The sequence below is a fragment of the Diabrotica undecimpunctata genome, chromosome 8 (assembly GCF_040954645.1).
Source record: "Diabrotica undecimpunctata isolate CICGRU chromosome 8, icDiaUnde3, whole genome shotgun sequence".
In the NCBI taxonomy this organism is placed as follows: domain Eukaryota; kingdom Metazoa; phylum Arthropoda; class Insecta; order Coleoptera; family Chrysomelidae; genus Diabrotica; species Diabrotica undecimpunctata.
This window is the reverse complement of record NC_092810.1, coordinates 59608807-59627774: the sequence shown is the minus strand read 5'-3', so window position 1 is coordinate 59627774 and position 18968 is coordinate 59608807. Positions and strand designations below refer to the sequence as shown.

The window sequence follows — 18968 nt, the reverse complement described above, 5'->3', positions numbered from 1 at the left end:
TTTAGCATAAATCACCTATAAATCAGTACTACAATTCTACACATTATCTAGCTACGGAAAGCTCGAAACTGACGTGGAAGATCAAGTGAATAAAGCAAACAGAACCGCAGGTTGCCTTAATGAAATAATATTGAGAAATAAAAATATCGGGAAAGAAACGAAGGGCAGAATTTACAAAACAGTCATCAGACCAATAATGAGATACGCTGCAGAAACAAGGCCTGACACAGAGAGCGATTATTTTTTCGACGACTACAGCTGACAAACTTTTGAATTTATAATTTGATTTAAAATCTTATTGTTATGGTCAATAATACATGCCAAGATTTTGAGATTGAGGTCAAAATAAAATAGTTTGTGGAATACAAATTTTTCCAACGTTCAAATAAATATCAATGTAGATAAGTTTCATTTTCTCATGTAAAACTTTTTGAATACGTATAAATCTGGACCTGAAGATCACAATACTAAAATGCTTGGTGTTTTCGGCGCTTTGCTGCACAGTAGATACTGGCACAACATCAGACACCATGTTTAAAATACTCTAAGCTTTTATTATACATATAGTTATAAAGAAGAAAATTGCATATTGGTTAGGATATTCATAATTGATGCTGGGTAGTAATATCAATTTGGCATATACATACCAATGATATTATCAAATAGAACTCGACTCAAAGTAAAAACCCTACTAGCACTTAACACCAAATGAGACGACTTTCGATGGGATTAAAGAAAAGCCCTGGATGTTTCTTTAGGGCTATGGTAATAGCATTGTCAATGGTTTAAATTACAAAAACATGTTTATATACCCACAAGGAAACTAAGTTCCTGTAGCTGGCTGTATACCATATCTCACAAAAAATTTGTTAATATCCTTTATAACCGGTATATAATTAAAAAACCGAATCCGGCTATGTCATGAAGACAAAACGTTTTCGGAATCCATATTTCATCATCAGTATCTAGGTGTACATGTTTTGAGCCACTAAATATCTGGGTAAAAACACGTTAAAAGTTATAGGTTACAATTTAGTTTACATTATTCATGGCAACGTACGACTCCACATGTCGTTACTCCATATGAAGTTACTGGTCCTGACACAAAGTGTCTAGGATCATCAATTCCTAGTAGACACTTTGTCTCAGGACCAGCAACTTCATGTGGAGTCGTACGTTTCCATGTTATAAAATCCACTGGTAACTTCAACATCCTAATATTTAAGTTTGTATAATGTAAACATAATTGTAACCTATAACTTTTAACGGGTTTTTACCCAAATACTTAGTGGCTCAAAACATGTACACCTAGACACTGATGATGGAATATGGATTTCGAAAACGTTTTGTCTTCATGACATAGCCCGATTGGGTTTTTTAATTATATACCTTTTATAAAGTATTTTAACAAATTTTTTATGTTTATATACCTTGATGATTTAATAGTTTTGGGCAAGAACAAATGAAAAATGAGATAGCTACTGAGTTTATACGAAGGGTAAAATAGCTGCTTCGTTCACATCTTAACAGTAGACATTTGTTTAAGGCACTGAACACCTACACACGTTCTGCGCTTAGCTACTCAATTGCTATTATTAAGTGGACATAAAGGCACAAAAACACCATCCTCGAAATCAGTGGTGCACCTAGAATGTTCTTCTGAGGAGGTTTCGGTTAAGCACCGAAATTTTTTTATGCTACCTTAATTTTGAGTCCTTAAAAGTTGTGAGTAACAGTGTCGGAATAGTGCCCTGGGTGGTTTAACACCCAAAACCCCCCTAGATGCGCCACTACTCGAAGTGCAGTAGAAAGAACGACATTACCGCGGTATTTAGGCGGACGAGGACTTATGGATATAAGTGAGCAACTAGAAAAACAGAATACCAAGTTTAGAACTTATTTCCAGGTGCAGGCTGAGACATCTACTCTACATCGCGCGATTTGTGCAGTAGATGATACAACACCAATCAAACTGAGGGAATCAGAAATGCGCATAAACTATCTTAATAAGGACGAAAAAATGCGCACCTGGATGGGGTAAACCTCTGCATGGGCAACATCCCATTGATGTCAGTCAAGACCATGTCGACAATATGGCGTCGAACTATTGGCTGACATCAAGAAAGATGTTCCTTGAAACAGAAGGTTCATTACTGGCCATTCAGGATCAGGTTATACCAACCAAAAATTACCTGCAATATATCGTCAAAGACCCTGAGGTCCAAAATGACAAATGCCAATATGGATGTCAAGCTCAAGAAACCATCCAACAACTTACCGGGAGCTGCCAGTCTAATGCTGCAACTGAATATAAGGAACGGCACGACTTAGTAGAAAAGATCCTTCATTAAGATATAGCCATCAAACTGGGACTTCTCCAAACAAACCATCTCCCATATTATCAATACGTACCTTAAGAGTATACTTGAGAATGGCAACTACAAGCTATACTAGGACCGCACTGTGCTCACCGACCAAACAGTCGCACATAATAGGCCAGATCTTATACTAGTTAATAAACTAAAGAGACAAACAACACTAATTGATGTGGCGATACCCAACGACAATAATCTTCGTGTTAAACAGAACGAAAAGATCGCCAAGTACAGGGATCTGGAAATTTATATACGAAGACAGTGGAGAATGGAAAGTACTCAGACAATACGTATTATTCTCTTTACTGCTGGACTCATTTCGAAGACCCTCCTAGAAAACATAAAAAAGGTAGGTCATACCAGCATACCAAGTCACCCAGGGCTCGAAAACATGGAAAAATCCCACTAGAGCTCAATACTTTTGATACTGTAGGTATCTGGAATGAGTGGATTTTCCCCTTAGAGGGAGTGTGACCCATCTGTGATAATAGAGAATTGTCAAACTGATTAGTACAGGGCAAAAAAGATGTTACGAGTATGAGGTGCGTCCTAATAAACATTGGCGTGCGGTAGAAGTGCCTAAGGATACGGTGTTTCTGTTCTTGCGAAAACGAATCCATTGAAGATTTGAACCTTATCCCTACAAATGTTCTCCTAATGCAGTTTATCTCAAATCTGCATAAAGCACTAATGGTTAATAAATTCCTACCCCCATTAAATATAACAATCCTCTTGACAACTTCAAAAAAACTGGCTTGATGATGACCATTTTGGGGTGTAATTTTACCCGTCACGATGGATTTGCTTTAAAAATTTGGTTTTAGATTCCTCTTACTCTCTTCTTTACTTTTAGACTTCAGTTCAAGGTTGCTTTTACTTGTGGGGAAAAGCCACCTCTTCTCGGAGGCGAAAAAATATACGTTTAAAACAAGTCCGAAAATGAATAAATTTAGTAATTCTAAGGATCTTTTGTATAGAGTTTTTGACAAGTCAATACTTTTTAGGATATTTTTTATTTTAACTTTTCAAAAAAGCTTTGTTTTCAGACGTTTTTTTTTACAAATAACTCAGAAAGTAAGTATTTTATCGAAAAAAAAAAATATTCCTAGCAAAATTGTAGCCTATAACAAAACAAAAAAATGGTTAATTTACGAAGTCTGTGGACTAACTAGAAGCAGAGTTGTAGCTCATGAAATGTAGATTTTTATTTGTCAAATTCCAAATCGAATATTTCAACGTGAAGTAACAAACAAAAAGTAAGCACTTTTTGCGGAAAACTCATCAGAACTTTTTAAATTTTTAAAAAAGCTTTATTTGTGTTTTTTAAAAAAGTTTCTAGTCTCAAAACTAGTGATTTACGCTCAAAGTAAAGTTGGTTCCTTTTTTGGTAAAAATCACCCCCTAATTAGCAACCCAAATAAAATTAATCGTTACCATTTTACAATTTATTTTATTTAGGTATGTATTGTTTATGATCTGTAAGTTCGGTTGGTTCAAAGTGCTTATTTTTGAAAAATATTTAATGTAAATTTTTTTATTATTTTGAAAAAAATGCCTTTTTTTTTAATAACTTAAAAAGTATTAGTGTTACGAAAAATCTTAAACAGTAAAACACATTGTTTTGCGTTTCTGATTATTTTGATTCTATTTTGTTTGATTTTAAGATAAAAATTGGTTCAGATATAGCTGTTTAAATTTTGCATACACTCGTGATTAGTTACTCGGTTAAACCCTTTCAACTACAACCCTTTCAAAAATAAGGGTTTAAAAACATTAATGCAAATGATCTTTTCTGAAGAAAAGCTAACCGAGCTATGAGTACAATACCTATCACATATTTTAGGAGATATCAGAACGCGTATACTAGAGCATTGTAAGATACACATAATGTGCTATTATGACGCAGACATACTTTCATTCAACCTTACAAACTAATAATACTTTGTTTTTTAAATCTTGAATTTACAATTATGTGACTTTTTTTAATATGGGTAGTTTTAGCCACTAAAAAATAAAACTCAACCAACGGCGCAAGTCTAATTTTAAAGTGGAGGGTAAGTATAACCTAAATCCAAATATCCATTCAAATCAGTGAAGACAAGGTGTTCGATGACACTATTTTAATTATAACTATTCTAGGGAATGAGATTCAGAGGTTACGTTGTGATAAAATCCTTAATTATGCTGTTTAATGTTAACATTTACTTCATTAAGAGATAATTTAAATCAATTAGATGCTCCAATTTACCAGTATATGATTTTTTCTAATAGGGCTAGTTTTTACCCCTAAAAAGTCCAAAAGTGAAGTTAAGGGTAAGTATAACCTAAATGCCACGATTTAAGGATCAGGTGGAGGAAGACTTGAGAATGTTTAGAGTACGAAGCTGGAAGGCCAAGGCGAAGAATAGGAGAGAATGGAGCCTTATCCTTGAGTAGGCCAAGACCCATGGGTTGTGGAGCCAATGATGATGATGATAACCTAAATGCAAACTTTCATGCAATTCGGTGGTGACACAGAAAATTACACGATATCGCCGTATTTCACGTTCATTTAATGGCCATTGTATTACTAATTTTACAAGAATTCAAAAATGTATGGTATAATTAAGAAAGTAATATAAACCTTCTACAAAATGAAACATTTTATTTTAATTTCTATTGTTTTTGTGTAACATTTGCCATATTCAAAAAATATTTATGCTGTATATTATTAAACATCCTTATCAACTTTTACTTGATTAAATTAAAAACTGTGACTGCATTTGTACTGCGAACTGTAAAAAGAGGGCTTCCAACAAATTTTCATAAATTCACTTTTTGTTATTATTGCGTTCTTTACACGTAAACACATCGTTTTCAACAAACAGGAGACTTCTGTGTTTATTCTTATAAGTATATTAAAAATAGCGACTAAAATTTCTCTAACTGCAAAGACTTTTACAGCAGAAGTTTCCTTTTTGCAGTTAACACGTAGTCGGCAGTGTGGCGCTGCGTTCGTGCCAGCGCATGTTTTTTCTTCAATACCAGTACGAATACCAGTAGACAACAGCGGTGTCCGCGGTAGTTCGACTTGAATTGTTTATGAGAGAGGTTTTGTTGTATCATATCTCTAACTTCGTTTGCAATGGCTAGAAGCAATAATAGTAGTGATTATAAATCAGATACACCTTGCATAAGAAAAAAGGGTGTTGTACATTCTTATAAATATGCACGAAATAAATATCGTGATGCAAGAGTTCGCGGCGTTTCTTTTGTCAATGCAGCAGGAAAGGAGATACTAGCTCGTGTTCTCGCCTTAGAATGTGGGGAAGTAGCAGTTTTAGCCATATTACTCTTCAATTTATTGTGATTTTATTATGCAACTTAAAGTAATAATCATTCGCATTGCATTTTGCTAACATTCTAACTCAATTTACTAAGATTATTTAAGTTATGTTAATCTGTCAATTATTTTAAGTTGTTTTAATATCTGCCTCATTTGTTTCAGTTGCAAGTTAAAGTGTTTGTCTCACTGGAATGCCGATGAGAAGAGGCCACGCTTATCTCCAAATTCAACAACTTATCCAATAAAGATAAACAGGCTGTTTTCTTGCAAGGCCTTATGAATTGTGCTGTCCCTAAGCAAGCAAGCAAGCAATTTAATTGAACCCAGCCTATGAGAAATGTTCACCCAGGTAGTACGATTGGGTGTAACAATTAATTGGAGCGAGGTGTGTTAACTCGAGTAAAAACAGGAGTCACCCCACCGTGCTCCAATGCTCTAGACCATCCCTTTCCCCCCTATAGCACTCTGATGCGCTATAGAGGCACAACAATCAGCCAAATGCTCTTCATGTGGAGGTCCTGGGTAATAGAACCCCAACATGGTTTCCTAACCGAATGCAAAAACTCAGGACAGCGCATCTCCGCTATATTCCTGTTATCTTACTGTGGCTTATCCGCGAACTAAAATTGCTTACTTGGGCCTCAAGTCTCCGCTCTGAGTCCCGGCTCAGTTCGGCGACTTGGTGCTCAAGGGGTTGGGCCCTACGTGCCCGGGTTTTGGGGTTTTTGTAAATTTTTTTTGGTGGCCGAAGCCGGTTTTTGTTAGTCTTTTTTTGATTTTTTTGGTGGCCGAGGCCGGTTTTTTGTTTTTTTTGCTGTCCCTAAGCGGCGATTACCCGCTGATAAAAACAAAAAGCCTAAATCCAAGACAGTGACGTACAATTTACTTCTCAATAACAGTAGATTTGCGATTTGTAAAAAAGGATTTTTGGTGAGCGTTGAAATCACAAAGAAAAGATGTGACGGGTTTTCCAATCTGCTCCATAAACAGCAAACTCCTCTTGATAGACGCGGGAAAAGTAGCAGTTATAATTAAATACCAACTAAAATACTTTGGGAAGTACATAAACACATTGCTTCGTACCCCATTAAGACAGTTCATTATACTTTTTACGAAATGCAATATCTTGATTCAACACTTAATGTGCAGAAAATGTACATGTACAAAGTTAAACGCTGATCATAAAATTAGTTACGAATCTTTATGGGGATACATTAAAGAAAATTTTTATCTCAAATTCGGCCAACCTCAGCAGGGCACATGTGTAACTTGTAAAGAGTTAGGACTAAAAATCAAAAATAAATTTTTAAATGACAACGCAAAAAGAGTGGCTGTTGCTGAGTTGCTAGTTCATAAGCAAAGGAGCAAACAATTTTTTAATTACCTCAGAGCAGAACGGAAGGATAAAGACCAAACAACTGCCACAATTGCAATATATTTCATGGTCAATATATCTGTACCTATTATACCTGTGCAAGGTCTCTACTATTACAGAAAATTGACAGTTAGTGGAGTTAAGAAGAGGGTGGCAAAGGCCCGAAAGAGGTTTTAAGTCTTTTGAGTAATTATATTCAGACATACTATACATAAATAAAAACCATCCTATTGCAAGGTTTATTATGACACTTTTTTGCCCTAATTAAGAGGAAGCTAAAGAAAATTGACAGGCTGTATCTAATAGAAGCAATTCTTGATGTGATAATGAGTGCTTCTAAAAACCCGTCAAAATTTTGAGTACACCTGCTGAGACACGATGCTTTTCTCGACTTTAGTAATTGGTGGCCACGTTATTGTTAAAACCTAAATGTACTGACGACGCCTTTGTCTGCTTCTGCATCCCGGCAACAGCTTGTCGCGAAGGTAAGATAATAAGTCCCGTTACGGCATATTTTTGAAGGCATCTGGCTAAAACCAAACCTCCTCCGGCAAAGCCATTCTGTTTCAAGACATCGAACTAACAACATGTATTACTTATATATTTATGATATCTTTATTTCATTATTACAAACAATTAAGTTTCTTTATATTTTTACATTTTTACGTTTACATAGAAGTATTAAACTATTATAGTAACTCATCCTGTCGAATAAAAGTTCAAGGAAAAAAAATAAAATTTCAACTTACCATAACATGAAATGCGATAGAGCGAAACCTCGAGCGAATAGTGCCATATCTGAGAAGTTTAACCTTCAAAAAATAACCGAAGAAGTGATAGTTTTGCCTTCAACGCGATCTTACTCTGAAAGACACCCATTAATGGCATCCAATGTTAAAGACGTTAGAAAAAACTAAGATTTATCGACGATAACAATATCCCATTTTGGAGGGAAAGAACAGAATGGCCCACTGTCCACCAAGTTGACAATTAATATATATATACATCGGCTTAGAACGTCTTTCGACGTTGTCCGATACCTAAACACCATCTCTTCCTATCTTCGCAGTCGTTTGTTGTTAAATTTCTTTCGCTCATGGACTTGTTTACGCCGTGTTGCCATTCTAATCTGGGTCTTCCTCTTTTCCGTCGACCTATCGGTTGCCATTCTATTACTTTTTTGAAGAGTCTTGATGCTGGCATCCGTTGAACATGCCCATACCACCTTAATTGTTTCTTCTCTATATCTTGAGTTATATTTCTTTCTATTCCCATACGTTGTTTTATTACATCATTTCTGATTCGGTCTCGTCTGGAAATACCTAAAGATCTTCTCATTGCATCCATCTCTACTGCTTCTATTCGCTTTTTGTTCTTTTCACTAATTCTCCATGTTTCAGCGCCATAAAGAAGAGTAGTTTTAATCATGGTCTCATATATATTAAATTTCCTTCCTTTCGTTATCTCTTTACTCCACAGTATACTACTGAGACATCCTAAGACTTTCTTTGCTTGAGTGATTCGTTTTTCTATTTCCCGTGTATCAGTTCCTGTATTGTCAAAGGCAACACCCAAGTAGTCATAGCTCTGACAGCAGGAAATATGTTGTCCGTTTTCGAGGTCCGTTTGACAATTAATACTATCGACTATTTTCTACTCCTAGTTTTTTACTTACATAGAACTGGTTCTTTATATTAATTGTTTATTATGGCAAATAAAGATGTTTTCTGACAAGTAGTGTTTATATTATTGAAATTTTCCTCATAATTATATTTGAATTACAATTGACTGTAAAAAGGGGACTTCTACACAACATTAAAAGGTGAATATAAAAATTACAAGGAGACGAAGGTCCAGAAATAACGGAAGAAGAAGTAATATACGCACTAAAAATAATGAAAAATGGTAAAGCCCCAGGTCCAGATGAAATACCAACGGAAATCCTTAAACTAATAGAAAAAGACTCGAAGTAATGAATAGAACACTCTGAGCAATCCGTAGGTATTAAAATAAATGGTGTTAGATTAAACAATCTGAGATTTGCCGACGACACCGTTCTGATCGCAGAAACCCTTGAAGAGCTACAGACATTGGTGAATAAGATAGCAGACTGCAGCGAAGAATATGGACTATCTTTGAACATAAAGAAAACTAAATTTATGGTAATATCGAAATCAACACAAAATGTCCAAAATCTATATTTACACAATGAAATTATCGATCGAGTTAGCAAATACAAATATTTAGGCACATTCATGAATGAAGACAACGATAGCTCAGCAGAAATCAAAATAAGAATAGAAAAAGCCAGATCCATATTCACTAAAATGAAGAGAGTGTTTTGCGGAAGAGATTTGAGCCTTGAAATGAAACTTCGCCTGATGAGATATTACGTACTTTCTGTGTTGTTCTACGGAATGGAGTCATGGACGTTGAAAAAGATTGATACCAAAAAATTAGAGGCATTTGAACTGTGAATGTATCGCAGAATCCTGAGAATATCATGGACCGAGAGAGTCACAAATGTCGAGGTCTTGAGAAGAATGAATAAAGAAAAGGAAGTCATATTTACGATCAAAAAACGAAAACTGCAATACTTGGGACACATTACAAGAGGCGAAAGAGATAAACTGCTTCGAATAATTATGCAAGGGAAAATAGCAGGAAAAAGGTCCATAGGAAGAAGACGAAACTCCTGGCTAAAGAATCTACGGGAATGGTATAGCTGTAGCAGCAACGAATTGTTTCGGTCAGCAGTTTCGAAAATACGTATAGCCCTGATGATCGCCAACCTTCGGAACGAAGATGGCACTTGAAGAAGAAGATTATAAAAATGTAATTAAAATTATTTACCACTTATTTACATCATTGTATATAAAGTTATATTGAATATGTATACCAAGTTTCAAGATTCTAAGCGATTTGGTTACATAATTATTTAGTTTTTACCTTCTGTAAAATTTACTTTTATGCGGATGTCGCCTTTTTGCAGTTAGCAATTCATTTAACATTCTGTTTTTTTTTAAATCTGCCTGATGCTATTGAGTGATTTAAATACCATCTATAAAGGTTGGTTTTTGTTATAGAATAACCTCGTTGCAACACTTTTTGGTGTACCAAATATTTTGTTATATCCGCTTATTTCATACAGGATAACAGATATTTAAGAAACTATAATATAATTAAGGGTTTCGAAATAATTTAACTAATATTTTGACTATAATCTGTAAATGTGTTATAAATTGGACATTATTGATGTATGTTTTAGATAAATCCAAAATGTTGCGGTTTGTGTTTGTGATTATATTTGTTTATGAAAGCTGTGGTAAATATAAATATTTTACGTTTTATTTGGCAGGTTCTTTATTTATTAAAATAAATACACTGTAAAGCTGTAAAAAAAATTTTAATTGCTGAGTCTAATATTCATTTCTTACACTATGTCGTTCGTCACGCTATCAACACATGAGGTACGCAGTAGTGTAAGAAATGTTCATATTTTGAATGCTTTTGTGCGATTCATAGAATTTAGTTTAGGAGACCATGTTTTAGACAGGTATATTACAACAAGCGATACATATTTTACCAAGCGGAGTCTTAACCCTTAACTGGTGACGTGATATAATCTCGTCATAAACGGTGACGTGTGGTCTAACCGTACCGCGTTTAAAAAACACAAAAAACCAACGAAAACATTAATTTTGTCATACAAAAAATAAAAACAGTTTTGATAATATTTTATTAAAATAATTAAAACAGTATTTTGAAATGAATGCTGTCTAGGTTTTATATTTCGTCACACCTTTCATTTATCCACTTTTATTTTGCTTTTTTGAGTTTTGAATCTATGTTTCTTTGGATTTCTTTATATAGATGTAGTATATTTTGTGTTTCGGTCTGTCTTCCATGAGTTCCAAAATATCTTTCGTTATCCATTTTTTCTGTTTCTTACTTTTCGTATTCTTAAGTTCGTCCCTTTTTACTCCAACTATGGTATATTTTTATGGTTTGCCATATATTTTCTATTTATTCGTCTCCTGTTATGATTGTTTTCTTAAGTCTTCATCTTCAGATCTTCAAGTTTCTTGGCTACTTTTTCTTTATTAGCTTCGTTTCAAAGTATTTTAATATTGCATTTCTACGGTTTGTTTTGGCGTATTGTTTTTATATTTTGTCTGAGAATGATAACGATTGGATTGTGATCTGATCCTACGTCCATACCTGGGTAGGCTTCACTTTGGTTACTTTATTTAAATCTATCATTAATCAAAGCAAAATTAATTTGATTCCTTAAAATCTTTTAATTATTTTCTTGAGGTAATTTCCATGTGTAGATCGCCTGGGAGGTAGTTTAAACCAGAGTATCCTCCAGTGATATCAACGAATTTTTTTTTTGCCAATTTTTGCCCCCTAGTAAATAGTAAAGTCCCCTAGTATAATGTTGATGTGTTTCTTGAGGCTTTTTGTGATTCTTCTACCTCAATCTCTTCTTTGTCTGTTGTGGGTGCATGTACTTGTATTAAATTGAGTATAGTGTTTTTATATTTAAGTTGTAGTAGCGCTATCCTTTCGGAGTATAGGGTGAAGTTTTCTAAAGATTTATCAATGCTTTTGTGTATGATATATGCGATGCCATATTCTTGAGGACAGGTATTTTATGCTCCAGGGAAGTAGATAACACGGTCATCAATTTCTAGTTTTTCTGTAATGGGCCATCTTAATTCAATCCAAATATTTTAATCGTATTCCTGCTCATTTCTTGCAGTCAAGTCAAGTTCGCATTAATAGAACCGTCTAGTCTTAGTGCACACCTCACTCTCTTTACGTATTAAACGTACATACTCGACATAGTAATAATAACATAACAACGTACAACGTAACAACATAGAGGGGGTAAAAAATCTTTATATACTTGGGATCCCTAGTCACGTCTGATAATAACGTTACGGAGGAAGTGAAGAGGCGAATATTTATTGCAAATAAATGTTACCATGGCTTAATTAGGCAACTAAGACTAGATAACGTCGCAAGAAAAACAAAATGCCAAATATATAAAACCCTAATAAGATCGGTACTCACATATGGCTTACAAACCTGGACACTCACTAAAAGAGAGGAAACGTTGTTAGCCACCTTCGAAAGAAAAATCTTGCGACACATATATAAGGGCACAAAAGAAAACGGAATATGGCGAAGAAGATACAACTCTGAACTATACAAAATATACCAGGATCCGGATATTATAACATTCATTAAAATAGGACGGCTGCGTTGGATAGGACATGTAGAAAGAATGGAAGAAGGCGAAATACCAAACAAAATATTCAAACAGATGCCAGTAGGAAAAAGAACAAGAGGAAGACCGAAACTGAGATACTTAGAACAAATAGAAAATGATATAACAACCTTAAAAATAAAAAACTGGAGAAAAAAAGCACGAAACAGATCAGAATGGAGAAGTATCCTGGAACAGGCCAAGACCCAAAAAGGGTTGACGAGCCAGTGATGATGATGATGACTCGACATAGTAAAGAAGTTATTTAAACTCATCTATTTTTAAATTTTTTTTTGAAATGATGGTGTTTGCAAAATTAACTGTGCTCGATTAAAATATTTATATTTAAACTGGCAGTCTACAATATTTCTTTAATATTGAACCACAACTTCCTTCGAGGAAGATTAATAATTAACCGAAGTATTTTATAATCAACCACTTGGAATTTTGGTTCTCATTTTATGTTGAGGAAAAGGAAATCCAAAACAATATGCTTTGCAGACTGCATAATAATGATAAAAGATGATTTAAAATAGGCCTATTCAATGATAAAAGAGCTGGAGTGGACAGCAAAAAATTTGGGTTGTACATAAATAAGAAAAAAAAAAGACAAAACTCATACCTAAGTTCGAGAGAATTTCCAGAGAACAAAATTATCGAAATCGACAAGTATATAGCATATGGAATTAGAATAAATGGGCCCAATCAAATATAGAAATTACAAAGAAAAATTAGTATAGGATAGGCTGCATATGGAAGGGTAAGGAATGTCCTTAAAAAATGTTTACATTGACAGACAACACTGCGCATAAATTGGAAGTCGCTTAAAGAAAAATGTATTCTTGAAATTCGAACTTAATATCACGTAAGAAATACATATATCTAGTAAAAAACAAAAGTATAAGACATAATGTAACGAACTGCGTTACCAAAATAAAAATGGGTAAACCATGTTACAGGATTTAAAGATGACAGGTGGTCTTTAAGAATAATAAATTAAAGACCCCACGCAGACAAAAAAACAGAGTCTGGCCGCAGTGTACCCAACATTACGACGGGACAGTGATGATGATGATGATAACTAAGATCTTTGTTCTAAGAAATGCTTCGCCAAAACTTATATTGTTGTCGTAAATTCGTCACTAAGAGGCACGTACTTTGGGACATATAATTAAGAAATTATTTTTCTTCTGCCTAAATAACTAATAATCTTGTTATAGATCTAACATATGGTCAGGCTACATCTGGTATGGTAAATGGTCAGTACTATTTATGTCTTCCGACAGGAACTACATGTCCGACGTCGGGCACAGGCACTATTGATCCGAGAATTATAACACCAGTAGGCGCTGCTGTGGTAAGAAAAATACTAATCGTAAAAATTATTTTTGTAAAAATTTATGACAATATTTTTATATTGTGTTTATATATATATATATATATATATATATATATATATATATATATATATATATATATATATAAATATATATATATATATATATATATATATATATATATAAATATATATATATATATATATATATATATATATATATATATATATATATATATATATATATAGATCTAGCGGTTAATGAGAGCTCCGTACTAAAACGGTATTATACTAACTCCAGGCGAATATACACCGTGTATATTATTATCTGGGTACCGCTTTATGTGGACTCCGACCAACACGTCGGATTAAGTGGACTCTGTAATAGGTTAAAACACTTTTGGGATCCGTATACATTTCTTTGCGTACCCAACTAAACTCCTCCGATGTTGCCAATAATTTGATTAGTCGTAGATTTTTAAATTTTACAGCAGGTACGTTTTGGAACTTCAAATTTATTTAAATATCAATCAATTTAGTCATCGAGAAATTTCACAAATACGTACTTGGTTAATGTAGTTAAATATTTTAATAATTATAATTTATATTACTTGCTTTAATTATAGATAAACTGAAATTAGTGTCTATTATAAACTTTGAATAGGCAAGTGTCCATTTTTATGTACTAGAATTTTTTTTAATACATTGGCACTGAAATATTTATTATATTATAAATGTACTTTCCGATGTTTCGATTGCTATAGTGTATGACTTACAATATTTGTTTCATCAAGCAGTAAAATTTAAATTATAATAATTTATAAATCAATCTTAAAATTATAATTTTTTACTGTCTAATTTAAATATTTCGATTTTTTAATGTAGGGAATTCAATATACTACTATACTTTAGATACACATAAACACATAGATATAATATTTCGGTGTCTTATGGTATAATTTTAGCCAACATATCTATTACAATTACATATAATATGTTCGGCCTTATCGTTTTAAATACTTTGTCGCTTGTGCAAGCTATCATTGTTTTCAATGTTAAATCATTGTTTTTTGTATCTTGCGTTGTCAGGCATATAATTTTTAATTTAGAAGTACATGTATGTATAATATTCTTTTTTCTGTCACTTGGTTTAAATATAGTACACTTACATTCTTCTTGCTTATTTATTTTTATTCGTAATACTTATAAAGTATGTAATAACGTACCCGTTGTTGCAAAAATCAACAACGGGTACGAAAGATATCAGGTATTAGGGGTAGTATTTGTCAATCGAAATGCCGCTTACGACATATTAAATTAGAGAAAATTTCTCCAAAAATTCTATGACGTCCCCTTAGATAAAAACATCACTTGTTTTATTCACAATCTAGATTGAATTGCTCTCTTCTGTTGATTCGCTTGTATTTGTTTTTCATTTTGTTGATTTTAAGTAAAACATTTTTCGTGTTCTCTTCACTTTGTTGAAGATGTCGCAGACGGGAGAGAGTTTCTTATGAGATCAATATCATTACCATATGCTAGAAGTGCTTGGTACTTTGGGCCATTAATGGATTGCATTTTAAATAGGCGATTTCTATTTTAGTAAGCTGTTCTTTAATTTTTTGAATATTTGAATTGAGAATCTGTATATTATTCGACTGTTTTATAACAGTGTTTCTTGTGTTATAAAATATAGTGCTGTTTATAAAGTGCTGTTTAATAATAATAAAGTTCAAGCAACAATTCATATATGCAATAACTTGGTACTGATATCTCTGCTCCCCCATACCAGGTAGCAGTCCCGAAAACATTAAAACTGCTACACTCATGCTTCCTATTATCCAACGATTAGCCAGTCCAGGACTATACCCTTATTATGGTACTAATATTGCTGCTGTCCCTTATAAGTGAATAAAATATGCCTAGAAGGTTTTTTTCAATTTAATAGGATTTTGTATGTTAGAATATTATTACTCCGAGAAAGTGAAAAATATCTATTTGTTATACGGATTTAATCTATAGATGAAATATTAGAATGCTATTAGCAGCAAATAATATGGCAGATAATATGCTGGAATTAGCAGTAGCATGTACTAACAGTGGCCATACCTAGTCCACTGTTAGTACATGCTTTTAGAAAAGAGAAAGCCAACTTATCCAATTTAAAAGCAGACAAAATCAATTTCAAATATGGATCGTAAGCCAATCCCTTATGTAAAGACTCTAAAGTAATAATTAGTGAAACTGTAAGCCAACAGCATAAAGTGCTGGTACTAGATATACAAGTAAAATATGAAATAAAACCAAAATATCGAGGAGAGTGACAAAAACAATTAATTGACGTTAACAAGCGACAAAGTAGTTCAATTTAGAACAGAAATAAAAAAAGAATGTGTTGGAATATGGAAAAAGGTCATAATGAAATTTGGAGAAATGTGTCAAAAATTATTAAAGAGGGTGTAACTAAAATACTTGAAAAAATCTCAGAAAATTGACTTAAAAATTGGTAAATATAGATAGTCAGACGATGTTTAAGACAATATAAAAGACAAGAGAAGATTATATAAGGAGGGACAAGAAAAAATATCAGAATAAGATTATCAAAAGTATCAAATAGATAAAGAGGAAGCAAATGTGCGGTAGCACAATCTAAGGTAGCAGCGCATGAAAAGCTGTACAATGAACTGAGTACTAAGAAAAAAACATATACAAAATTGTTAAAAGTGGAGCAAAGAAAACCAAAGATTTTAATCAGATTAAATGTATACGAGATAAATACATTAAACTATTTATGCAAGGAAATGATCTAAAAAATAGCTACAAGGAGTTCTTTAACGACAAATTAAACTAAAAGTTTGAGAAAGCATCTATAGAGGCAACAGAGACAGTAATAGCAATGGTGCCGAAAATGACGACCGCGGAAGTAATTCAAGAGCTACATAAGATGAAAAAAGAAAAGGCATAGGTCCTGATGGCATCCCTGGATATATATGATCAGCATTAGGAAAATCAGGAACAAGTTGGCTAACAGGACTATTTAATAGAATTTTGAAAGTAAGGCGAATACCGGATGAATGGAGAAGTAGCATTTTAGTACCTGTATACAAAAACAAAGTAGATGTTAAACTCTGTACAAACTATAGAGCCCTAAAACTACTCTGTCACACCATGAAACTGTGGGAGAGAATAATTGAGAGTAGGATAGAGGAAGAAACAGAAATATTAGGAAATCAGTTTAAATTCATGCAAGGCATACCAACAACGGATGCAATTTTTATCATAAGGCAAGTAATGGAAAACTAATGTTAGAACAAGTGAGGGTAAGACTGATAAATTTCATTTGAGAATAGTATTGCATCAGGGGTCAGTGCTAATCCCTTATCTCTTCTAATTAGTGTTGGAAAAATTAACGAAAACATGTTAAGGAGATATCCCTTGGTGCCTTATGTATGCTAACGATGTGGTGTTAGTAAGAGATAAGGAGAGATAATTGAATTAATGATTGAGACAATGGAGATGGGCGCTTGAGCAAAAAGGTCTAAAAATAAGGTAAACAAAAACAGAGTATCTAAAGTGTGCATTTAAAAATCAACATTAGATATTGATATTGGATACCCTATACTATTTAATCAACGGAAATACTAAGATCACACGGGGAGAATAATATGGGTTATTTCTGGTTTCGTCAAAATTTACGCTGAAATTACTAACAAGAGAGTGCTCTCACTTCCACATGTTGAAATTGATATATAGTACCAACAGATGCTAGTCATATACCATTAGCACTAATAAAATGGAAACTATCAAATTAATGTCAATTTCATTTAATCAAACGTACTAACCTTAAAAATGATCATTTAAGATAACACACCTCAAAAATATTGACAATAAATTAAAAATAGCTTAAGCGTTATAAAAGTAACAGAGCAGCAAAGCTCACAGCATGAGAATAGTGCCTCGTACTTTTATAAAGAAATTTGTTGACAGACAAATATTTATTTTTTTATATACTAGGTTCTAAGAAAAGTGTACTCAAAACGAATAAATATTATCTAACAAGTGTTTTATTCCAGTTTCATATGAAAGCACCAGATCTTAGATATTATAAATTTCGTCATAGGTGCAAATTATAAATGAAAACCAAATGATAGAGCATATAGTGAAATATAAATATCTTAGCCCTCTATTGCCCGACTTTTTTGTAAACTTGTTTGTTTATAAAATGTTTTAATTTGTATATGTGCTCAAATATCCATTTACAACAACTAGTAATTTTTTTAGATTTTTTAAATTTCGTTTGGGGAGAGTTTTGGGAGTGTTTAGCAAAAACTAACGAATTAAGTTATATACTTATTTATTATGTCATTCAAAAAAACAAATATTTGTAGTTAGTTGTAAAACATAAAGCAACTTTACATTTATCGCACATTACTTTAGAAGTATTACAGCATCCTGGTTTTTTGCATCTTTCCTTTTTTTCAGAAATTACTGGCCAGTGGAAGGTTTGGTCAAGCCTAACTTCCTTTGGTAGTACAATAGCAGTAGATCCTCTCCTCTGATTTTTAACAATTTCGTTCTCAATTTCACTGAGCCTGGGACGTCCTTTGTTTTTGATCTGATCATTGCTTGCTAACAGTACGCTACATAAGTGGGACTTATGTAGCGTACTGGTTTTTCTTTTTAATTTCAAAGTAATCGCAATCACGACGATGCAACAACTAGCTGTTAACAACAGCTAAATCCAGAAGGTGAAAAAATATTTTTAGATACCACTTTTTAGATCTTATGTCTGTTCGGTAAAGAGCAATTAATGAATCCATAAGATCGACACCTCCAATAAATTTATTATAAAATTGTACTGAATTTGGACAGCATACAATAATTCTTGATTTTTGTTTCTTATCCCACCTCTTGACTAACGAAGTAGGCTTAGAACCAACAAATGTACTAAGCAAAAGAAACCGGTTTATTATCGTGCCACTTTAACGCTGTTTGTCTTATGCCATCTACTGTAGCGTGCTTTTCTTCTACAGTACCTCTGCCCTGTTTCTTCATATTCTTGTCATCAGAAAAATGGCAATAAGGCAATCTGTTTGGAAGAACAGTTCCCAAACATTGCAGTCCACGTTTTTCCATTTCAATCTGCAACTGAATGCCATTGAACCAGTTGTCAAAATATACTTTATAGTATTTGTTTGGTTTGATTATCTCACACAATCTTATTACTACATTACCGCTGGTGTCTACATTAGGTAAATGAAGGGGATCTTTAACAGTTCCTG

At 33.2% G+C, this 18968-nt stretch overlaps 2 protein-coding genes across 2 annotated transcripts in view; one reads left to right on the top strand and one right to left on the bottom strand.

Annotated features, from left to right (window-relative positions):
• The window catches only part of LOC140447605 (methyl farnesoate epoxidase-like), a 221312-nt gene that overhangs the window by 57899 nt on the left and 144445 nt on the right, over positions 1 to 18968 (bottom strand). The gene's annotated exons all lie outside the window — the stretch shown is intronic.
• LOC140448216 (inactive CLIP domain-containing serine protease A3-like) overlaps positions 1 to 18968 on the top strand; it is a 90147-nt gene that overhangs the window by 6170 nt on the left and 65009 nt on the right. The window contains exon 3 of the mRNA XM_072541324.1: positions 13571 to 13707. Coding sequence (XP_072397425.1) covers positions 13571 to 13707 — 137 coding nt within the window. The remainder of the gene's footprint in view (positions 1 to 13570; positions 13708 to 18968) is intronic.